General features: G+C 42.2%; 1 protein-coding gene across 2 annotated transcripts in view; it reads right to left on the bottom strand.

Moving 5' to 3' along the window:
• Positions 1-25,467, bottom strand: part of FAM83B (family with sequence similarity 83, member B) — a 96,427-nt gene extending 70,960 nt beyond the window's left edge. Inside the window, exons 1-2 of one of the 2 annotated variants that reach the window (XM_010848544.1) lie at positions 25,391-25,467; positions 3,473-3,976 (exon numbers count right to left, since the gene is read on the bottom strand). In XM_010848544.1, the coding sequence (XP_010846846.1) occupies positions 3,473-3,916 (444 nt within the window). In that variant the 5' untranslated portion in view covers positions 3,917-3,976; positions 25,391-25,467. Of the gene's footprint in view, positions 1-3,472; positions 3,985-25,390 lie in introns of both variants that reach the window. The other variant, XM_010848543.1, reaches the window with a different exon arrangement.
• Between the last annotated feature and the right edge of the window lie 388 nt (positions 25,468-25,855).

The raw sequence follows: 25,855 nt of genomic DNA on the forward strand, positions 1-25,855 counted from the left end.
AGGTTGATAAGCCAATATAAATATTTCATAAAGAAAACAGATACCCTAACATGCTAAACACCTCATAAAGTTACTTCAGAATTTTACATTATCAAGCCTGACTAAATACTGTTTTCACACAACTCAGGAAATAAATAAGAAAATCTATGCTTTATTCAAGGGATAAATAGATTCAAGAGATTAGATCTGATAGAGTGCCTGAAGAACTACAGATGAAAGTTTATAACATTATATAGGAGGCAGTGATCAAAACCACCCTCGAGAAGAAATGCAAAAAGGCAAAATGGTTGTCTGAGGAGGCCTTACAAATAGCTGAGAAAAGAAGAGATGGAAAAGGCAAAAGAGAAAAAGAAAGATAATACCCATCTGAATGCAGAGTTCCAAAGAATAGCAAGGAGAGATAAGAAAGCCTTCTTAAGTGAACAATGCAAATAAATAGAAGGAAACAATAGAATGGGAAAGACTAGCAATCTCATCAAGAAAATGAGAGATACCAAGAGAATGTTTCATGCAAAGATGGGCACGATAAAAGACAGAAATAGTATGAACATAACAGAATCAGAAGAGATTAAGAAAAGGTGGCAAGAATACAAGAAGAACTATACAAAAAGGTCTTAATGACCCAGACAACCATAATGGTGTGGTTACTGATCTAGAGCCAGACATCCTGGAGTCTGAAGTCAAGTGAGCCTCAGGAAACATTACTACAAACAAAGCTAGTGGAAGTGATGGAATTCTAGTTGAGCTCTTTCAAATCCTAAAAAGATGATGCTGTGAAAGTGCTGCACTCAATATGCCAGCAAATTTGGAAAATTCAGCAGTGGCCATAGGACTGGAAAAGGTCAGTTTTCACTCCAATCCCAAAGAAAGTCAATGCCAAAGAATGTTCAAATCACCACACAATTGAACTCATTTCACATGCTAGCAAAGTAATGCTCAAAATTCTCCAAGCCAGGCTTCAACAGTATGTGAACTGAGAATTTCCAGATGTTCAAACTGGATTGAAAACACAGAGGATCTCCGGATCAAATTGCCAACATCCGTTGGAACAGAGAAAAAGCAAGAGAATTCCAGAGAAACATCTACTTCTGCTTCATTGACTACACAAAATCCTTTGACTGTGTGGATCACAACAAACTGTGGGAAATTCTTAGAGAAGGGAAAACAAGACTACCTTCTGAGAAAGAAATATTTTCTCACCTGCCTCCTGAGAAACCTGTATGCAAGTCAAGAAGCAACAGTTAGAACCAGACATGGAGCAATGAGCTGGTTCAAAATTAGGAAAGGAGTACGTCAAGGCTGTATACTGTCACCCTGCTTATTTAACTTGTATGCAGAGTACATCATGTGAAATGCTGGGCTGGATGAAGCTCAAGCTGGAATCAAGATTGCCAGGAGAAATATCAACAACCTCAGACATGCAGATCATACCACTCTAATGGCAGAAAGTGAAGAGAAAAGAGCCTCTTGATGAGGGTGAAAAGAGGAAATTGCAAAGCTGGCTTGAAACTCAACATTCAAAACACTAAGATTATGGCATCTGGTCCCATCACTTCATGACAAATAGATGGGGAAATAATGGAAACAGTGACAGATTTTATTTTCTTGGGCTCCAAAATCACTGTGGACAGTGACTGCAGCCATGAAATTAAGCCACTTGTTCCTCAGAAGAAAAGCTATGACAAACCTAGACAGCGTGTTAAAAAGCAGAGACATCACTTTGTCAACAAAGGTCCATACAGTCAAAGCTATGGTTTTTCCAGTAGTCATGAATGATGTGAGAGCTGGACCATGAAGAAGCCTGAGCATCAAGGAATGATGCTTTCGAACTGTGGTGCTGGAGAAGGCTCTTGAGAGTCCTTTGGACTGCAAGAAGATCAAGCCAGTCAATCCTAAAGAAAATAAACCCTGAATATTCATTAGAAAGACGGCAGCCGAAGCTCCAAAACTTTTGCCACCTAATGCAAAGAGCCAACTCATTGGAAAAGACTGTGAAGCTGGGAAAGATTGAGGGCAGGAGAAGTGGGCAACAGAGGATGAGACGGTCAGATGGCATCATTGACTCAATGGAAACGAGTTTGAGCAAGCTCCAGGAGATAGTGAAGGACAGGGAAGCCTGGTGTGCTGCAGTGCAAGCAGTTGCAAAGAGTCAGACAGCATTGAATAACTGAACAACAACAAAATGTTTTATTTACCAAAATAAACTATATCCAGAGCAAGAATTGGAGAAGGCAATGGCACCCCACTCCAGTACTCTTGCCTGGAAAATCCCATGGATGGAGGACCCTGGTAGGCTGCAGTCCATGGGGTCGCTAGGGGTTGGACACGACTGAGCGACTTCACTTTCATTTTTCACTTTCATGCATTGGAGAAGGAAATGGCAACCCACTCCAGTGTTCTTGCCTGGAGAATCCCAGGGACGGGGGAGCCTGGTGGGCTGCCATCTATGGGGTCGCACAGAGTCGAACACGACTGAAGCGACTTAGCAGCAGCCGCAGAGCAAGAATTAGGGCTCTGTGCGTTTATGAACCAGGAGAGTTTTCCTAGATTTACTAATCACATATTTCCTTTCAGAGATTAAGGAAAAGTTAGATGATTTAGATTATGAATGCATCAAATCATCCCATTTCCAGTCCATACACCTTACATCTCATGCATGAAGATCTCTTAGATGTATGAACATGATGAAGAGAAGGAAATCTCCAGCTGCAGCAGGGACGCAACACCTGATCCCAGAAACTTGCAACATATGAGAAGTACAGCCTGCCTATATATTTGTATGTATATTTCCTGAAAGTAACACGCATAGTCTATATATGTAGAGATTCTTATTAATATATGTATCTATTATACCATGCGTCCCCAACCCGTGGGTCACGGGCTGCTACCAGTCTGAGGTCTGTTAGGAACTGGGCTGTACAGCAGGGGGTGAGTGAAGGGTGAACACGCGAGGCTTCGTGTGTTTCTCCAGCCACTCTGCATCGCTCACTTTACAGTCTGAGCTCTGCCTCTTCTCAGATCAGGGGTGGCATTAGTTCTCAGACGAGCATGAACCCTGCTGTGAACTACTGGGATCTAGATGGCTCATTCCTTATGAGAATGTAATGCCTGGTGATCTGAGGCAGTGATGCTAGCACTGGGCTGCTACTGTCTCCTGTCACCCCCAGATGGGACTGGCCAGTTGCAGGAAGACAAGCTCGGGGCTCCTCCTGATTCTGCATTATGACAAGTGGCACGACTATTTCATTATATATGACAATGTAAGAATAACAGAAAAAAAAAGCACATAATAAATGTAATGCACTCAAATCATCCCCAAACCATTCCTCCCACCCCCTCTACCCTGGTCTGTGGAAAAACGGTCTTCCACGAAACTGGTTCCTGATGCCAAAATGGCTGGAGACTGCTGCATTGATACTACTCTGGTGATTTCCAACGTTTCATATCTTTCATCTAGAGACAGAAATATTACCTTTCTTGCTTCTTTAATCATCTTCCGAATGGTTTCCTTAATCGTAAGCAGTTGTGCTCTTGGTGGATGAAAGAGGAGCTCAATGTGCGTCCCCCCTAAGAGTCCAGGCATTACATAAGGCCAGCCTAAGTCAAGATTTGGGGCTTCCACATCAGACTCCACAGGCCAGTAAGTCCCTGAAGATGACGCATCATCGCAGGAATTATCGGGACCATGTGCCGTGCTTTGTGCAACTTTTTGAACATTGTTTAAAATGTAATTAATTTCTTCCTCAGCTAGAAAGTCTGACACTCGTTCTTTGGCAAGAAATTCTTTATATGCATCTAACCCATGTTCAATCAGCGTGTCCACGGCTACTCGGTACCATTCTTTATAGTGAGGTTCAATGTAATTGTCTGATTTACACTCGTCATTCAAGGAGGACAGCATTGATGAGGACTCCATGCTTGCGAATCTTTGACAAGGGCACTTTCAAATGTCCATTCGTGAAGGAAAGAGAGGTATCTGGACGTCTAAAAAGAAGAAAATCAAAATCAGAATTTGGAAATCAAATGTCTTAAAGTCATTATTCATTTCTACTACCGGCTCAGTATAACATTTTATATTCAAAGTGGCATTAATAATACCACAATTCACATAATCCCAATAATTATTATGGTATTATTCACATAATACCATAATCCAAATAAGTTAAACTGATTTCCTTTTACAGATTCCTAGTTGATAAATCCCTTCCCAAGATACCTCTAACTCTAGTTTCTCATCTAAGGAAATATACCTTCCTCCTCTGACATTCTGAAAGCACATCCTTCTTAAATTTAATCTGGGATTACACACGGTATGATTAGAATCAGAATAAAACCAATGCCTGGTCGGCCATTTATATAAATCTTTACCAAATATCTGTTAAGCATATATCCTTATGAAATTTAAAAAGCTCAAAACACTTGCCTTCCAGGGAGGTATTAATAAGATGAAGAGGTGAACTATACACACAAAGCTGTTTGTTACCACTTTGAACAAAGACATATACTGCTAAGGGCTAAAACGAGTACTGTGAGTAGTCAATGCTTTCAGAATAAAAGCAAGTCGAGATCAATATGGAATAGAAGAAATGCATTATGGTTAGCCTAGAGAGGAGGTGGGCTTCAGCTGAACCTGGGATGATGAGTAAAAATATGATCAGATGTCAAGAAGGAATATTTTCATCCCACACAAGAATGTAAAACATAAGCAAAAGCACAGAACAGGTATGAGCTTGGTACATTCACAGTTGGTTTAAAAAAAAGACAACTTGGTCTGCTGGAAATCAGGATCCTTGTATTGGTGGCAGGAGATAGAGGGGGATAGACCAAATGGAGCCAGGTGTGGAGGCCCACGGGAGATTGTTGTGATTCAGCAAAACTTGTGCCCAAGACAATTAGTCTGGCAGTATCAGGGGAGTAGAGGAGGGATAAGGAGCTGAGAGAGCCCTTCTCTTTTCAAACTCCCAGTGAGGACGTGACAAGAATATTCAAGCCATGGTGCAAAGCACAGACTTGAAATCTGATGGCTTGACAGCATACAGGTGATAAAGAAATTCAGGGCATCAAAGACAATTCAGTTTTCTCTTAGAAAGGAAAATCTGCCTACCCAAGCCCACGCCGCATCCCTCACAATGCCCACAAAGTACTATTCATTCCCTCACTCCCTGGTCAGATACTGGACTGGACCTTATGTCCATCAAATGGGGGACTTTCCAGGCTTTGGAAGTCACAAGCTCCATTGTGTGGATGCAGACAAAGTACTGCTCTACGATGTGCTACAAGCACTCCAGGGCTTTTCTGACTAAAAACGTCTTTGTCAGTGGCCCTGCGTAGTTGTCAGTTTTCTACTTCTCTCGGCTTTACCGAAAAGCTAATCTGGAAGCCATTACTATTAACTCCTCATCTGAAAATACGTAACAAGAGTCACTAACCATAGACAGAAGTCATGGAGGAATGGACAATGAACAGGGCCATAGTTCTGCTGGGGGAGAAAAGGTCAGAAAAGATCCAGTGTATAGGAAGCCAGACTGGGGAGTGAGCGGGGTTCAGGGTACCTTACTTTACTATTTTATGTAAATAGATGGAGACAAGCCTGCCTCCATCCCTAGGCTTGGAGGTTTTACAGAGAAAATCTAGCAGTAATGAAACCTAAAGATTAAATCTGACATAAGAAAAAAAGAGAACACGTTGCTTTCAGTTTCCTGGAGGATTCTCAGCTTGAGCCATAACTTGGCTCCAAAGCCAAGGCAACTGGAACTGTCCCTGGGTCCCGGGACCATCATCATCTCTGCAACATGGCATCGGAGTTCTGGGCAACACAGTCTTCCTGCCTCCCATGGAATTATGGTGCAGTTTTGGGGTAACATGCTCCCACTCCTCCATGGGCTGGAGGAATAAGGACTAAGCTGTCTGCTAGACTGATAGATAAGCTATAAAGAAGTAAAATTTGATTATTTTATTACCTCATTACATCCAACTTAATCTATTGACATGTACCAGGATGTTAAGAAGGAAACTTTCATAAATGTCTCAATCTTATATAGGTGCCCAGGGGTTCTCAACAGAAGAGATTTGACACCACCCCGACTCTAAGCACGAGCAATGTCTGGAGATGTTCTTAATAAGGACGTGTGGGGAGGCGTGTTACTGCCGTGGTGTGTAGGGACCAGGGACGCCGCGAAGTCCACATCCAGGCACAGGACAGCCGCCCACAGTAAGGAATTATCTGGTCCAAAATGCAAATGGTGCCAAGGTTGAGAAATCCTCATCGAGTCGCTCACTTCCTGTGCACAGTATTAAACTACTAAATAATGACCTTTGCAGTGTTCATTAAAGTTCTCTTTTGCACATTAACACTCATTTATTAACAAAGAAATAAGGTTTTTATTTGCTTGACAGAATGAATTAATCTGATCAAAGTTTAGTTTCCTAAGGTTTAGTGAAGAGTAGTTTTCATTTGATAATTCCAGTCCATGAAGGGACAAACATCCAGTGGTCACAGGAAATCACAGAGATCATCTGTAATTGTTAAAAACAGTAGGTAACTGATGACTGTTCGTAACAGTCCCAGGCCTCCTAAGCACTCATTTTTAAACTTTCAAAATTTAACTTTTGAATTCCTAAAACATGCGATGCTACCTGCCTATTCCATCTGGAGATCAAAATGCATGAAGTGCTTTAAAAAATACTTAATTCATTTCTGAGCTTTACCTATGCAAATATATACACTGCAAATATTTTTAAAAACTTCATTCTTGAACTATGTGTAAGCTGAGAAATCACAGAGATCAGAGGGATTATGAAAGTAAAATAAAACTAGGAGGACACATATGAAAAATTAATTATGAAGGAAAAAACAATTGGAAGTGAGAATAAAAGTGAAACCCTATAGGACTAATCAAGAGCAAAACCAGATACCATGCAGATAAAACACACCAGAGGAAAAACGCAACAGCCATAAGTACTGAAGTTGAGATATGATGTATAAGAGTTAAGATAAGAAATAAATACACTTGATTTGTCCTGCTGGAGAGAAGCTATCCTTCAACCATAGTCTAGAGACCTACTCATTTATTGCAAGAGCTGTTTACAGGCGGCTACTTATAAAAGAGCCAGCTACATAAATGTTAATGGGAGAGAGCAAAGCAATGGCTCCTACACAAAGAGCTACCGCAATAAAATAGCACCTGTAGTTAGTTATTGGAGAAGGAAATGGCAACCCGCTCCAGTGTTCTTGACTGGAGAATCCCAGGGACGGGGGAGCATGGTGGGCTTCCGTCTATGGGGTCGCACACAGTCGGACACGACTGAAGTGACTTAGCAGCAGCAGCAATTAGTTATAGACTCAGTACAGCACTTTAAGAGTTCAGTTGTTAAATATTTGAAGGGTTATATTTGAGGACGAAATGAATTGGGTATGCCTTTAAACACAGAAAAATTTAGCATCATTTAATCAATAACCATTAAAAACTCTTAGAAAGTACATTCTTTTCATATACTATTTCATGTATATTCTTTTCACAGGATAGAGTTAACGAGAAAAGAAAAATAAAATCTCTTCGTGATATAAAAGCTGAGGAGACTGTTTGGCTCATCTATTATTTGACTCACTCCAGAAAAAGAGACTCCCAAAACACATGATTCAAAGCCAGATCCCCAAACCACCACATACTGCATTTGCTATCAAACTTTAGAATTATTGTGGGAAGTATACATTCCAAAAATGAAATCTGTAAATACAAAATGTATAAACAAGGTATAAAAGAATAGATTTCAATGCATAGGCCACTCTTAAAAACGGTTTGGACATTTCAATTATAAAACTAAATATACAACTCATACAAGGCAACAGCTGCACTCCTAGGGTTGATCCTGAGAAATGGAAACTTACCTTCACACAAAGATTTGTACACGAATGTTCACAACAGTCTTATTTATAACAGCCCCAAGCTGGCAACAACTCAAACGTCTTTTGTAGTTGAGTTTTATACAAACTGTGGTACCCCCATATCATGGAGTATTCATCAGCTATACAGTGGACTAACTTCTGATGCCTGATCAACTGCTATGAACCTCACGAGAAGAATCTACAATTATCTTAAAACAAATTGTGCTCACTAGCAATTTCACCTGCCTTGAATAGAAAACAAAATAAAAATAACATATAACTGGGAGGGTGAGAGCTTGTGTTCAGGGTCACACCACTAGGTTTAAAGCCTGCTTCCCAAATCACAATCAATTCCCTACATATGAACTTTTAAGTTTTGAGCTTTCAAAGATGTGAACGTGTATTCCAGCAACATCAGGGTGGGTGAAACTGCAGCTTGCCCTCTGATTGTGTTAGCTGGGTACCTAGGCTAACTTTGTTGGACTTATGAACAAATTGAACTTACAAAAGTGCTCTTGGAATGGAACTCATTTGTATGTAGGGGACTTGCCGTGTTGTGAAGTTCGTGGACAAGTGATCTGCGCACGCAAGCCTCAGTCTGTGCCTCTTACCGAATGCAAGTTTGTGTCCTGATCCACAGTGAAGTCAAACAAAGTGAAACATCAGAGTTTGGAGGAAGGTATATTGCAGGGTCCTGAACAGACAATGTGTGGGTCCTGCTCAAAAACCCTGAACTCCCTGAAATGTCATTTTTAAAGGCAGGTGAGGCAGAAGCATCTCAAGGAATGTATCATCTGATGCACAATTCTCTGGTTAATGGTGAGGTACCAGCATGGTGTCACAGGGGTTAGCACCATCAGTCCTCAGGCTCCAAAAGGTCTGGGGCTATATACTCCTGGTCATCAATTTCTTTCAGTTGGTGGTGGCTTTTAGCATCTGAAAAACTTGGGAAAATACAAGATGCTGTTATGATGGGGGTACTTCAGAGAGGTACTCAAGCAGAAGATATGGAGAGGGGTCTGTCCCAGGAAGGCCCCATAGGTCCTGCTCAGTTACATGTTCATGACATTAGGTCATTCTAAGAAATAAATGAGGCAAATGCCTATGAAGTATTATACTAGTATTCCTATTTTACATTTTAACATAATGTTACAGTATAATTACTCTAAAGATATAAAACATTTGGTCACAAAAGTCTTTAAGGATTCAGAAAAAGACAGAGTCTCTGTCATCCCATCAGCAGTGTTAACGCTGTTTTGTCAACTGTAGTATTAAGCCAACAGCTAAACCTAGTCTCCATTGTTTACAGTTTCTGATCACAGAATGATCACTGGAAAGACTTCTGATATAAGAAGTTGGTGGAAAAAATGCTCCAAGGAGAAATTATAAGCTTCTTAAGTAACAGATAGTCTGAGGTTATGATTAGCTCATGGGCAAGCAGCTGGCCCCAAATCAGGATTTTGGCTGAAAGAAATCCCAGAGAGATAAGCATTGCCAATGTCCCTGATGTCCTGTTACCAACTTCAGTCTTAGGTTGTTTATATTCAACCAATGCAGATGATACCACCCTTATGGCAGAAAGCAAAAAGGAACGAAAGAGCCTCTTGATGAAGGTGAAAGAGGAGTGTGAAAAAGCTGGCCAAAAGCTCAACATTCAAAAAATGAAGATCATGGCAACTGGTCCCATCACTTCATGACAAATAGATGGGGAAACAATGGAAACATTGACAGACTTTATTTTGGGGGGCTCCAAAATCACTGCAGATGGTGACTGCAAGGAGTCACCCCTTGGAAGAAAAATCATGACAAACCTAGACAGTGTATTAAAAAGCAGAGAAATTACTTTGCCAACAGAGGTCCACATAGCCAAACCTATGGTTTTTCCAGTAGTCATGTATGGATGTGAGAGTTGGACCATAAAGAAAGCTGAGCAATGAAGAATTGATGCTTTTGAGCTATGGTGTTAAAGAAGACTCTTGAGAGTCCCTTGGACTACAAGGAGATCAAACCAGTCAACCCTAAAGGAAATCAATCCTGAATATTCATTGGAAGGACTGACGTTGAAGCTGAAACTCCAATACTTTGGCCACCTGATGCAAAGAGCTGCCTCATTAGAAAAGACCCAGATGCTGGGAAAGATTGAAGGCGGGAGGAGAAGGGGACGACAGAGGATGAAATGGTTGGATGGCATCAGTGACTCAATGGACAGGAGTTTGAGCAAGCTCCAGGAGATGGTGAAGGACAGGAAGCCTGGTGTGCTGCAGCCCGTGGGGTCGCAGAGATTCAGGCATGACTGAGCAACTGAACCACAACAGTGCTGTCATGGATTCAACTGAGTCCTCCAAGAAAATATGTTCAAGACCTAACCCTCAGTACCAGTAAATGTGATCTCATTTGGAAACAGGGTATTCTCTGCAACACACAAGGCATAGACAAATACACGGGATAACTCCAGGTGACTGACGAGGCAGAGATCGTAATCCTAGAGATTACTGCCAACGCCAGACCTAAGAGAAAGTCATGAACAGATTATCCCCTAGAGCTTCCAAGAAAACAGGGTCCCAAGGACAACCAGACTATTAGCCTCTAGAACTGTGAGAGAATAAACCCTATTGTTATAGGCCAACATTTGTGGCATTTTGTTACACCAGCCCTAGAAAGCTAACATAAACATACATAGGATTATTTTTATTTGTAAATCTTAAAAATGTCAAATAAAGGAACTTAAAAAAATAAATTTACCCTTCACAAATGATTTCAATTGTTTTTCTAGTGTGTTATTATAAAACAAGTTTTCTGACATAACTTCAATGTTATGGCAAATTTCTTTAAGGGACATTTGATAGTCTTTCAAATATTGAGGGAAAAGATACCTCAAACCACTCTTTTTGGAGCGGGCATTGACTCTATGATGTGCATCAAAATGTTTGCTTACAGAAGATGAGAAAATGTTTTACAAAGGCTTGTTTCAGAACGTCCTTGACTGATAAAATCGTAATCTACAGTGGACAACAGTTGAAAATAACTCTTCTTTCTTCAAATTTTTCAGTTCAGTTCAGTCGCTCGGTCATATCCGACTCTTTGCAACCCCATGGACTGCAGCACACCAGGCTTCCCCATCCATCACCAACGCTGCCAATATTATGTTTGACTTTGATTTTAAGAAATTTAAGATGACTATGAAAACATTAAAGAAGCTACTACTAAATTTAAAATTCACTATAATAATCTGCCAAGGGCAATCAGATACCTAATCACGGCAACCAAACATACTAAGATTCTAAGCTGACTTCATAAAATGGCCAGAAGTGCAGGTCACAGGCTTCCACAGAGCAAGCCAAGGAATTCAAGCTTCTGTGGCACATGCAGTGTGGGTGCAGACTTGCCCACAAGCGGATATGCCCATGTGGCACACGCAGTTAGAGTGGGTGCAAATGCCTCCATACGTGGTCATCAAGAGAATCAGCCATCTTATCAAACTCATGAAAAGGACAAAACTAAGCAGCTGCAACTCGTTCTATAAATCCTGATGAAAATATCATTTGCTCACTATCTAATCATTTCTCAGTTTCCTTAATCTCTTGTAACTGGGGAATTGCATGGAGATCACTTTCACACCAAAATAATTCCAGGGTTGGTTTCTTATTGGCTGCTCTTCAATATATTGGCATCCCCAGTCTATACTATAGTTCAAATGGAAGAACATAAAGACCATGAATTTATGTTCATGACAATAAAACACAGTCATTTATTATATTTGGAAGCATTTATTGAGTAATTCCTGTAGAGAAACATGTAGGAGAAAGAATAAACACTTTACTGAGAAAACATGTACTTAATAGTCAAACTGCAGAGAATGACTCTATGCATGGCTTAAAATGAAAGAGAAATTAAGGCAAATTCCTCTTGGACCAATATCTGACCTATTCCTAAATTGTTTTTATTATGACATCAGCACACCAAAAGATCCAAGGAATGGAACAAGGTAACCCGAACTGGTTGCATCTCGTGCCAAAAACGCTCCACCTCAGCCTGGTCCTGATCAATGTGTGTGACAATTATTTGTACCAATAAATAGAAAAACGTTGATAAAGTTTACAGAATTGAACAACATGTATGTTAGATGACAGACTCAATATTCAAAATGATATACATAGTAAGTGAGTATTTACACAGTAAGATAATAAATCAACTGGATAGTATGAAACACAATACAATAAATTTTAAAGTTTAAGTTTATATTAAAAACAGGATGGAGGAGGGTAGGAGGAAGATTATGTCGTGAAGAATATTTGAAAAACGGAATTCTTCATCCAAAGAGAACACAAAGAGAGACATATTAGGGTAATCTTTAATTACATGAAATAGGGAAGGAAAATGATTTTAAAGGCAAACAACAAATCAGAGGTTGGTTCAGTGACCCAGAATGGGAAAAATAGCCTAGAATTCGACTTCTGCTCTGCCACATACTCGTTGTAAGACCTTGGTCACTGTCATTTCATGACTCCAAACCTCATGTTCCTGTACTGATGGCAAAGGGTTTCTACAAAAGCCTTACTATCTATCTGCCATAAATATTGCTACAAATTTGTAAGGCAGTCATATAGGATGGATTTTATTTAGTAATAAGTCTCCGTTTTTTTCTTAATTTCTACCTGTGTACTCTCTTTCTGTATGTATTCAGGCAAAGGACACATTTTTGGACAGAGTCCTATAACATGTCACAAGTTCGGTTCTGGGGGTACACCTTTTGCTTTAAAACTCTACGATGACATTTATATTGTCTGCTGAAAAAATGTGGAATAGATACCCACAAACTTGCGAACTTTACTTGGAAGCACGGAGGTGGTTAAGAAAGCATGTTTCACCCAGGTGTGACAAAGACCTGCCTACTAAGTCCCATCCTGGATTCTCCTGGGTCAGCCTCCACCATTCGGCTTCATTTTATTGAAGCTAAATAAACAACATTAAACACACCCATTTTCAAATGTAAAACAAAAGCCAAGACAGTCAGGTGTTTCTCGTTTCTGCTGGGATGCCATATGGACAACAAGCAGGCTACCAAACTACTCAAGAGCAAGATTATAACTTAAGAAAATTCATCCAAAATCAAAAGGAAACACACATAAAAATGAGAGTGCTTGTCTTTGAGTGGTGGCGCGATGGGTGATTGTTTTTAAAACTCTTTACACATTTCTGTATTTGCCAAATATTTAGTAATGAATTGGGCTTCCCCTGTGGCTCAGTTGGTAAAGAATCCACCCGCAGTGCAGGAGACCTAGGTTTGATCCCTGGGTTGGGAAGATCCCCTGGAGAAAAGAAAGGCTACCCACTCCAGTATTCTGGCCTGGAGAATTCCATGGACTGTATAGTCCATGGGGTCACAGAATTGGACACGACTGAGTGACTTTCAATTTTTTAGCAATGAATATATGGGATTCCTTGGTGGCCCAGATGGTTAAAGTATCTGCCTGCAATGCAGGAGACTGGGTTTGATCCCTGGGTCAGGAAGATCTCCTGGAGGAGCACATGGCTATCCACTCCAGTATTCTTGTTGGAGAATCCCATGGACAAAGAAGCCTGGTGGGCTGCAATCCACTGGGTTGCAAAAAGTTGGACACAACTGAGCAACTAACACACACTTTTATCAATGAATATATATTGTTCACACTAGGGAAGAGGATGTTCCCACTGGGGAAAAAGAAAGTTGATAAAACAATTATTCCAACAGTTAATTTTAACTTTAGAAAACCCTCTTCTTTTTTCATTCATGTGCTAAGTTGACTATAGTAGGTAATTCAAAACACTGCATATAAAACAGTCTAATAACTATTACAAAGCAACACATGAACAGGTACAAAACATACAGAAAATAAAGCAATATTGTTACAGGGGCCATAAAGAAAACAAAATGAAAATAACTACATGTGGTTAATGAGGTCTTAAATAAGTAGCTCAGGGAGACAGATGCAGTGTCATCCCCAACTCTCAGGGAGTCAGGACCATGGCCAGGGCAAGGGGCAACCACAGCACTTCCAGCACCGAGCATCTTGTGTGGTGCATCATGTAAAGGCCTTGTTCTCTACCTCTTTCCTAAGGCTAGGAGCCTGTGATCGAGGAGACTGTGCCTGTTTAGCACACTCATCAGTGCTCAGGATGGACATAACTGTTAAATAACCAATTAATCACATATTACCTTAAAAACTCAAACAGAATTAGAGTGGATTAAAGTGGTGCTTTAATCAAATGCCAGTGCAGGAGACTTAAAGAGACATGGGTTTGATTCCTGGGTCAGGAAGATCCCCTGGAGAAGAAAATTGTAACCCATTGCAGTATTTTGGCTAGAGAATCCCACAGACAGAGGAGCCTGGCGGGCTACCGTCCATGGGATCACAAAGAGTCAGACAGGACTGAAGTGACTTAGCACACATGCAAAGTATGATAGGCCCCAAAATACTGAAGTATAATTTTTTTAAAATGCTAAAACCTCTGTATAATGTTTGGGCTTCTCAGGTGTGTGCATGAAGTGTGAAAGTCACTCAGGCATGTCCAACTCTTTGCGACCCCATCGTCTATACAGTCCATGGAATTCTCCAGGCCAGAATACTGGGGTGGGTAGCCTTCCCCTTCTCCAGGGGATCTTCCCATCCCAGAGGTCAAACCCAGGTCTCCCTCACTGCAGGCAGATTTTTTACCAGCTGAGCCACAAGGGAAGCCCAAGAATACTGGAGTGGGGCTTACCAGGTGCCTAGTGGTAAAGAATCTGCCTATGATGCAGGAGATGTAAGTTCGATCCCTGGGTTAGGAAAATCCTCTGTAGGATTGTGTGGAAACAACTCTAGTACTCTTGCTGGGATAATCCCATAGACAGAGGAGCCTGGCAGGCTCCAGTTCATGGGGTTGCAAAGAGTCAGACATGACTGAAGTGACTAAGCACTCACGCATGCTTGTGCAGAACTTGAAAGGTGTAAGCACCTATTTGTTTCTGCTAAGTGGAGCTTAGTTTTTCGGTAATACAAATTATTACCCTTTTGTAAAGCACTTTAAGAGAATAATCAGAAATCCAATGAGTACTGTAAAAGTTTTTAGATAAATCCATGCTCTCTATCAAAAAAAATTAATTTCAAATGAGCACTTTATCAGAAGTATGGAGATGTTATTGTGTCACTTGGAGATTCTCCCTAACATTTGTATTTTAAAGCGTTTAATTATGTTAAAGTCATTCTCAAAAGTGACTTCTCTGCACTTCATCTTAACAAAATAAAGTTCTAAGTCTTGCATTTTTCAACAGAAATAGTGATACAAATTAGCTGTAAAGCATGACTCATTTCCCTGTGTCATTAATGTCAGTTCTATTATTAAACAGATTCATTTCAGCAGGAAGAAAGGATTCACTGGGTGTTTAAATGAATTATGATTATAGATGTTTGGTGTGCCATTAACATGAAACTGGAGTAAACCATATATTCCTGAGCAGCCCTGAGAAGCTTCAAAGTCTATATTTCTTTTTACAACTTGATAACACACCACACAGTGAAGTTTCAGTTTATCCCTTAAGTTACCCTGATACAAACCCAGATTATGGTTCCAAGATGTAAATCTCTCTGTTCTAAAGGCAGGCAAAAGTTGCAATAGGACCAGGATCTCCTTTCATCTTGAGAACTGCTAGAGTGTTAGGGGAAGTGATTTTTATAGTGACAGTTGTTAGAGCCAACAATATTGAAAAAACACAGCCCAGATATCCTCTGTGCTGGGTTCCAGGACAGCAGCTGAGAATTACCTTCAAATGTCTTCAAGGCCCATCTTCCCATTTGAACTTGGGAGCTACACTCATCTCTGTCCTCAACCGTCTCTGTCAACACTCTCCCCAGGAACCTTACAGGTGAACACATCTGTCCACAGGTGACAGGCGAATCCCAGACCTCACTGCTCCCTTAGGCTCCAGATCCATATAGTCAATCGGTTCCGACATCTTCCCTGGGTGACATCTTCCCTGGGTACCTTTCTTTCTTGACCTTTAATATTACGAGTTCAGTCCCTTCTTAGGATCTTGACACTAGTTGTTCATCTACTCCTTTCTTATATGTCACGACCTTACAGAAGTCTTCCAGACTGCTGATAAAAAACAACAACACCACCCTGTCTGCCATGCTTAATTCTCTAACCTGGTTTTATTTAACCTATATCACTTACCATGCTGTAAAATAGCAAAGGTATTTATTTGCTTGTCATGGCTTGTACCCCCCTCACTAGAATGGAAACCCCTCAAAGGCCACCAAACAGTATTCTAATTTACCAGTGCCCTTATCATAGTGCTTAGTACATATCCCCACTGTCTTGGATAGGACTCATGTCTCATGTTCTCCTCTTGTGTTTTATTCTCTCTGTGTAATCACAAAGGAGAAATATCTATGGACCCATCTCTATGCCTTCATCCATCCATCCATCCATCCACCCACCCATCCATCCATCCATCCACCCATCCACCCATCCATCCATCCATCCATCCACCCATCCATCCATTCATCCACCCATCCACCCATCCATCCATCCATCCATCCATCCATCCACCCATCCATCCATCCATCCATCCACCCATCCATCCATCCATCCATCTATCCATCCATCCATCTGCTCACCTCTTTGCCTTGCCTTTCTTCTCACTTCACAATACCCATCTACAGTTCCCTGATCCCACAGGAAGTGGGGTTCAGGATCTTTCAACCTCAGTTTCTGAACTTTAGCAGAATTTATAATAAAGACTTGATATATTTAGCCCAGGGCATGGCAGGCAACAGGGCCACCTGGAGAGGAAGGTTGAACATGTGTTAAATGCACTCCTGGCCCACCTTTTGAGTCTATTTAAGGTAATAAAAGGTCAATCTGGCTCACATTGACATTTGCAGAAGAACAGGAGCTGTAGGAAAACATAATAATCCTGTGCCCCAACGTGAACTATAAGAGGCTTTCCAATACCTCAGTAAAAACAGTGTACTTAAAAAATGGAAGCTTCTGAATACAATGCCTTGAGAAAATGTATTTTGTGAAGGTATGTTGGGAACAGCCATTGAAATTCAAGGTGTTATAAATATTTAGCAGCAAAAAAATAATCTTGGACTGTTAGAAAGTAAACATTTAAAATCATGTGAAGATGATGTGGATACTGTACAAATTGACACACATTTATTTCATTAAAATGCTAAAAAATGGTAATAATATATCCAGCTCAGAAAAATATTAGTTTCAATTTGTGTGAAGAGCCATAAAAAAAAAATCAGAACATCTAAAACAATACCAACTTCTAGTAGTCTTTTATTTGTCTTTTCCCTAGGGAGTCACTTTTAATCAAGCCGTCCTAGATATCACAATTGAAGTACAGTATTCCTCTTTTATTTCCTCCCAGAAATCCACCGCCCCAAAATGTGACTGGAAAAAGAGCCCATACTAAGTCAGCCCTTTTATTATTTTCTCAATAAGTTTCTTCACTGGTTCCTTTCGTTTGTGTATAAAACACATGCACACAAAGAAATCAGTTAATGAAGTCTAAATAAACACATTTCTTAAATGTATAAAATGCTGCTGGAATGTATAATGGACCCTAGGTCTTAAGGATTTCATAGGAACAGTAACCTCGGTTCCCCGTGACCTCTCTCCATAACTGTAGGAGGGTGTAACAAAAGGCAATACCTATAACAATGTACACTTCTAAGTGGAAAGAACTTAGCACTGATCTGAAAGTGTGTTATCATTGGTTACATTATCAAAACCTATCTTCTGTTTGTTTCAGGGGTGTGTGTGTGTGTTAGTCACTCAGTTGTGTCCAACTCTGCAACGCCATGGACTGTAGCCGGCCAGGCTCCTCTGCTCATGGATTTTCCAGGCAAGAATACTGGAGTGGGTAGCCATTCTCTTCTCCAGGGGATCTTCCTGACCCAGGGATCGAACCCAGGTCTCCTGCATTGCAGGCAGATTCTTTACTATCTGAGCCACCAGGCAAGCCTCAGTTGTAACCATCCTTTATACCAACCAAGAAAGCAAGCCTCAGTTGTAACCATCCTTTATACAAACCAAGAAAGTAATTCCTGTCTCTGCAAAGGGCACGATTTTGTTCATTTTTTGGCTGAGTAATATTCCATAGTATATATGTACCACATCTTCTTTATCCATTCCTCTGTCTATGGACATCTACACTGTTTCCATGTCCTGGCTATTGTAAATAGTGCTGCAAGGAACACTGAGGCGCACGTATCTTTTGGAATTATGGTTTTATCCAGGTATAGGATGGACACAAAGCGGGGGAAAAGGAGGGGTGGGATAAAATGGGAGATTGGAAATTGACATAAACACACCAGTATAAATAAAATAAATAACCAATGAGTACCATGTATAGCACTGAGGTGGGGAAAAAAGAAGGTACAATATGTTTTCAGGACATATGTTAAGATAACCTGAAAAATGCATTCCAATATACATTAGATGCTGACAAATACTGTTTGACTCCAGTTATATACCAGATAACTAGAACAGTCAAATTCATAGAGTCAGAAAGTACACGGGTAGATGTCAGGAGATGAGGAATGCGGGGAGGAAGGGGGACGGGGAATGGGCAGTTAGTGTTTAATGGGGCCAGAGTCTCAGTTTAGAAAGGTGAAAAATTCACGACATGGATGACGGTGAGAGCTGCATACAACAATATGAGTATACTTCGTGCCACTGAACTGTACAGCTAAATATGGTTAAAACAGTATGCTTTATATTATGTGACTTTTATCATAATTAAAAACATTAAAAGTCATTCATATGAAATGTAAACAAAATAAACTGTTTGGGTCTCCCTCAAATAATGTTATTATTTTGCAATGATACGATATTAAAATCAAAGATAACAATTTGTTTCTTTAACTCGAATCATTAATGATTTTATCAAGTCACGTATTCCACATGTGATATCTTACTCAGGATGGTCAAGGGTTCTTGTGCCAAATTTCTGAGGAATAGTATTCAGGATCCCATGGTTTTGAAGAGAGTTTATGCTCTTTTCCATTTAGGTTTCTTGTCCTAACTCTACTACGTACAAGGTGTAACCTGCTAGATGGGAGTAAATCTATTCTATAAACACAACACAGAGTGTAAAATAGTGTGAAGACACTGTCTTAATAATAGGGTTCTGAATTAGGCCTTTGAGGATGGACCAGATGTGACTGATTTTTCAGGAATACCTTTAGATGTGAGTGTACAAGAAGTGGCCAATTGCACAAACAAATGCTTTTGTAACAAAGCAATGTTCGTGTCACTTTCGATGTCTAGAGGCTGATGCTTTCTGCCTGGCATTAACAGACATGGAAATTGTAGACATAGGGTATTCTTTTAATTTTCTTTTGTGTCATTTTCCTGCTGAGATTTTTTTTTAAAGAAATATTCAATTATATGTATAAGTGGTTCCCTCCTTAGTTCTTTTGCCCTGTGAACTTTTCTGCATCAGACACTAACACTCAAAGTAACTCTTCTGTGACAAATCCAGTCTTTAATCCAGCCATTAACAAATATTTCAATTTCCTGCCCAGTAAGGCTGTCAGCACGCCAATATGCAGTTTCAATAACATCATTACCCTCTTTTTACTGTCTTATTTGCACTCTATTTGAATATTTTATTCCAACTTGAACTCATTCTATAAGTTTATGAAAAACAGAAAAATGGAAGTCTCCATGGTAGCGACAAAATGCTTATCTAATAAGCGGAATACAATCAAGGCAAAGATGGAATTATTAGGTATGCCAAATGAGGCAAATCTTTAGTTTTAGCCAGATGATCACTGTACATCTATTCCACTGGGAAGGAAAAGAACAAAATTTTTAAATGCATAAAAATGCTATAACTGTATTGTTAAACACTGTATTTAATATTAAAGTATAAGTGGAAATCATATTTATTACATATTTTGGCTGTTAGAGAATAAAATTTCCCTTGTAATTTATATTTTTAATATAATTTTATTTTACAGAGTTTTAGAAACATATAATGTGGAAGGGTAGAGACTTGAAATGATGGAGAAAGATGACAGATGGAAATGAAGACAGATTTTAAACAGATGAACAAAAACCATTATTTTATTGAACCCTCAAATAAAAGTGATCACACAGAATTTCAGAGCAGAATGACACACACCAGTGATCAAGTATTCAAGCCCTTCATGGCATCACTGAAACACTTGAGAGGCCGAGAGAATTTAAATACTCTGGCCAAAATCACCACTAACTCAGGTCTGATAATGTCCAAATTCACAAATTATTAGCAAACATACAGTATCTGCTGGGATCTTCAGAGAGCATGAAGGGAATACTAACAGACAGACAGAAGCAGGGATTGGGCATGCAGGGCAGAGAAAAGAGGAGAGGAAGGAAAGAGAGAGGGGCAAAAAAAGAGAGAGAAGACCGAGGCAAAGAAAGAAGGGGCAAGAAGGAACAGTAAGGGGCAAAGAGGGGTCAGAAATGCTAAGACAGGACAAAAACGTTAAAGGGCAGTAAGAGACTAAAAAGCAAAGGAAGGGCTGAGACTGAAAGAAATAATAAAAAATTAAAAAGGAAATCATTGGGGAATGCTGTCAACAGTTCCTAACTTTAAAAACACCTTAACTTTATTTGACTTTTCTCAAACAATTCAGGAGTTACATTTATTTGAGAAAGACGTAGATTAAAAAAAAAAAAATCAGGAAACAGCTGTTGAATGAGTCAGATGAGACTGAGCATTTAGAGGAACTCGCTGTTCATAGTGAAGCCATCATCGCTGTGCGTGTATACAGATGACAGTCAGACACCCTATGGTGAGCAATTCTATCATGGCCATTGAGGTGGAAGATGCCACACCGTAGTGCTCTGAAAACTGCCTTTTCTTCCCCAAGTGAGTAATGCTTATACAATCTGAGAAGCAATGGAATAATAAATAGAGATCTAAAACTCTCCGAAATGAAAGCTGGATAACAGAAGTGGAAATAATGAGGTTCCAGTGACACTCTGGGGAGACCTTAGCTAACGTTATTTTATTGAACCCTCAAATAAAAGTGATCACAGAGAATTTCAGAGCAGAATGACACACATCAGTGATCAAGTATTCAAGCCCTTCATGGCATCACTGGAAAACTTGAGAGGCCAAGAGAATTTAAATACTCTGGCCAAAATCACCACTAACTCAGGTCTGATAATGTCCAAGTTCACAAATTATTAGTGAACATATACAGTATCTGCAGGGATCTTTAGAGAGCATGAAGGGAATACTAAATAAAGGAACCTGATCCATTAATATCTGTTTGTACTCATTATTAGGTTCATAACAATGAACTTCCTGAGAGCCAAAAACAATGCTAACCCCATATTCCCAGAGCAGAACACACTGGTGAGGGCATTATAGCCAATATATGTATGTTTAATAAATGCATAGAGCACAAGCCTGAACAGGAACTAAAGAGCCTCCTGATGAGGGTGAAAGAGGAGAGTGAAAAAGATGGCTTGAAACTCAACATTCAAGAAACTAAGATCATGGCATTCAGTCCCATCGCTTTATAGCAAAGAGAATGGGAAAAATGGAAACAGTGGCAGATTTTCTTTTCTTGGGCTCCAAAATCACTGAAGATGGTGACTGCAGCCATGAAATTAAAAGACGCTTACTCCCTGGAAGAAAAGCTATGACCAACCTAGATAGCATGTTAAAAAGCAGAAACATCACTTTGCCTTCAAAGGTCCATGTAGTCAAAGCTACGGTTTTTCCAGTAGTCATGTATGGATGTGAGAGTTGGACCATAAAGAAGGCTGAGCACCAAAGAATTGATACTTTTGAACTGTGATGTTGAAGAAGACTCTTGAGAGTCCCTTGAACTGCAAGGTGATCAAACCAGTCAACTCTAAAGGAACTCAACCCTGAATATCCATTGGCAGGATGGATGCTGAAGCTGAAACTCCAATACTTTGGCCACTTTATGCAAAGAGCTGACTCACTGGAAAAGACCCTGATGCTTGGAAAGTTTGAAGGCAAAAGGAGAAGCAGGTGGCAAAGGATGAGATGGTTGGATGGCATCACTGACTCAATAGACATGAATTTGAGCAAACTGTAGGAGATAGTGGAGGACAGGTGTGCTACGCGGTCCATGCGGTCATAAAGAATCGAACACGACTTAGAAAATGAACAACAGGGGCACAGAAGCACAAAATTATAACCTTTACACATCATGAGTGCATAACTTTTGTATTAGATTCTTTAAAGCATGCTGCTCAGACTTCCCTGGGGGCCCAGTGGTTAAGAATCTACCGTGTTGTGTAGGGACACAAGTTTGATCCCGGGTAAGAGGACTAAGATCCCACATGCCGCGGAGCAACTAAGCCCCACAAATAGAGAGTCTTTACACATCAACAAAGGATGACATAGAAAAAAGATCCCGCATGCTACAACTAAGTCCCACAGCAGCCAAAGAAAGAACGCCATTGAAAAAAAATTTAAATATAGGCTGCTGCTAGAAATATGGAGGTTACACCAGACCCTACGCCAGTCCTTGAGAGACTGCCCACTACCACCGTACCTACACCAAGGATGGGCTCAGCCTACAAATTATTTGACACACAGCTCAGAAGATGAATGCCCTGTACCTCTAGGGGACATCCGGCTTCACTCTTAAAGACAGTATGAAAAATAAAACACAAACTGGGTAGTAATTAGATGTCCCCCGAGGAAAAGGTTCCTTGTATTAGCCACGATCATGTGACTCAAGCAAGTCCCAAAGTAGATGTGTCCAGCGGGTGAATATCCCTTATCTTTGGATCATCTCTCCAGCCCAGGTGCATCTTCCTCACAGCATCCAACTGCTCAAAACATCTTTTGCCTCCCTCAACCCCTGTTCCTAACCTCTTACATGCGCTAGCCTCTCAACTCCTCAAAAACCCTCCTTTCCTAATGGAAGTTAACTGGCTCCCACTCAAATTCACCTCCATGCATCCCCATTCCACCATTCCCCACCTTCAGGATCAGCCACCCAGAGTACTCATCTCCCAGCTGGCAGATGCTGATCCCCTTTGGAGCCCGGCTCTACTTTGCAGGGTGGTAGGAAGGAAGAGTCACCTGAAGGCTCTGGCATGTTTGCTCAGAGAAATGTTGGTGGATTTAATTCTTGATGGAGCTTAGGTGATATCTGTATAAAATTTAACCCATGGTATCCTTAAAATCCATCATTTAGAATTGTGTTTCCATGGTGGTGGCAGTGGTGGGGGGGGGGTGGCATTCTGATATTCAATAAATTCACCAACAAAGTCCTAAAATACCTCGCACTTCCAAGTTAGAAATAATTAAACAATCAAAAGTATATTTAAAACATTGTGTTTCACAGACTCTGTGAAATTGTGAAACATCCCTGGAACACTTACACTTGGCAAGTTACATAGGGAGAGACATGAACTTACCTAACTAGCTATACAAGGACAACTTGTAAGTTTACAAATAATTAGTTAAATTAAGCTAAGTGTGGGGCCTTTTCAAAAGGTCTCCTCCTACCAGATTTATATTATGGAGGAGGCCTGATTTACTGGAATCACATTTTCAGCACAAGGTTCTCCAAACTCGAAGGATCCTTCCTTTCCCAGCCTGGAAACTCACAGTTGTGTGATGCAGTGGACAGGAAGCAGGAGGTGAGTTGTTACAGGGTGACTAAGTCACGATCAAGAAAAGCTCCACCACAAACTGTAAGGAGTATGGTAGCAGGAGGGGATATAATAGAAAGAATAATAAATTAACTAACCCATCCCAAGGAGTTTAGTCAGTTATGGTTAAAGCAACAACCTCCAAAGAGTGATCACAAAAAAACATCACTGAGTCAGCAGCAAGAGGTGTGGTTTGTCTTCCTGTGTGCAATCCCTTTCAGCAGTTGTTCAATGGGTGATGCTTCCCACAATACATTCCGAGCATCTGGGGTCTAGAAGGCACCAACTTGAAAGGCAGGATCCACCCAGCCCCTCAGGCAGGCTCTGCTGGGTGCAGCCAGCTTCCCTCACAGGTGTGTATACCACGTGGGCCTTAAACTCAAAACCAAGGGACGCAATTTTGACTGGAAGGTGTGTGGGGGCCTCTGTCACTCCGGGAACAGTAGGAAGACAGGGAGAAATCAAACAAAACCAAGGGCCCAGCCCACCCCTGCCCGATCTGGTTTCACACCACTCCCCCTTCTTTGGTTATTCTGGAAGACCAAAAAGACCAGCTTTCTCTTTCCTCACTGTTTCCTAGCCTATTTCTTGTCAAGTCTGATTCAGCATCAATCATGGACTTCCCTGGGGTTCTCCCTGTGTTGGGGATAACACAAGGGAGAGGGGAGGAGCCTGGCGGTAACCTGGCAGAAGAATCTCCAGGGGAATCTGGAAAAGAGCCCTGGGACATCCAGCCTCCTCTCGACTACTGGCCACCAGCACGGCTCTTTTCTACTGTTCCGGCCTCCTTGGCTCTTGAAGTGAAGTGAAGTGAAAGTTGCTCAGTCGTGTCCGACTCTTTGCAACCCCATGGACAGTCCATGGAATTCTCCAGGCCAGAATACTGGAGTGGGTACCCTTTCCCTTCTCCAGAGGATCTTCCTGACCCAGGGATCGAACCCAGGGTCTCCCACATTGCGGGCAGATTCTTTACCGGCTGAGCCACCAGGGAAGCCCTAAGACTTTAGCTCTTAACTCCACTTTATAGCCGCATCCCTCTGGGCACAGTCCCAGGCAGACCTGTGCTCCCGGACCGCCAGCCTCTTCTCTATAAAGCACTGTTGTCTTCACTCACCCGTAATTCCAACGTCTGACACACACATGTTACCTGCTCCTCACCACCCCCACGCCCCATGGAGGTAATCATTCTCCCAACAGGACACAAAGAACAGGCCTAACGTCTCCATGCGACTCGCCAGCAGTAATCGCCTCTCCTCTGAGGGCCACCAGCACCCTCAGCAGCGGTTCTCGGAATCTGATAGGAAGCAGAACGACCCGGCGAGCTTGCCAAGGTCACAGACCCAGGGGCCGGGAAACTCAAAGTTTCTAAAGTCTGGACCCCTCTGAGAGCAGAGGCGGGACCCACACAAACGGAAGAGGGTGTCCAGGCAAACTTGGATTTTCCTTTTTGAGCTCGGTTCCCCACGCGGGATCTGAAGTACACCCACGGGCTGTACAGCCGCGGCTCCCGCACACGCGCCCCTCCGGGACCCCCCGCGCCGTGGACCCCGGAGCCACGAGGAAACGGGATCCAAAGCCCACCGCGGGCGGCGCGGGTCCCTGGGGCGGCCGAACGCGGGCCGCCAGAGACGGAACTTTGCAAACTTCCTAACCCGCGCGCCCAGGAAAGAAAAGCAGAAAAGCGAGGACCCGACTCTGCACGCCCGCAACCGTCCCATCCCGCGCGCGCGCCCTGCCCTCCCGGCCGCCCGGGGGTGTCGGCGGTCCCGCCCCCGTCGTTGCCCCGCACCCTCCCAGGGACGGATCGGGAGCAAGGACCCCACTCACCGGCCGGGAGCGCCCCGCGCCGTGCACAGCCGCGCCCGCGCCGAAGGTTCGCGTCCCAGGAGGCCCCAGGGCGCAGGAGGCGGGGGAGTCACCTGCGCGTCGGGCGGCGGAGGGCAGCGCGGGCCCGCCCGGGCCGCGCCTCCCGGGCCCAGGTGCAGCGCCGGCGAGGGCGGGGTGGGGACGGGTTGCAACAGGTCCCGCGCCGGGTCGCACCGCAGCGCGCGCAGCTGGCCAGCGTCCCGGAACCTGTCCGAACCCAGACATCCAGCCCTCGGCCGGGAAAGTAGAAAACCCTTCTTTTTCTGTCCGCCCTTGGGGCTACCCAGCCTCGACAGGTCCCGGCATCCGGGCCCGGGTGAGCAGACCCCCCGGAGGCCGGCGGCGCTCACCTGGCCGGGGGTGAGCGCGCGGGGGGGCGGACCCCCTCCACGGTGCGCTCCCGGCTCAGGAATGCGGCAGGGGGGG

This window comes from Bison bison, unplaced genomic scaffold (genome assembly GCF_000754665.1).
Source record: "Bison bison bison isolate TAMUID 2011002044 unplaced genomic scaffold, Bison_UMD1.0 scf7180017864270, whole genome shotgun sequence".
Taxonomy (NCBI): Eukaryota; Metazoa; Chordata; class Mammalia; order Artiodactyla; family Bovidae; genus Bison; species Bison bison.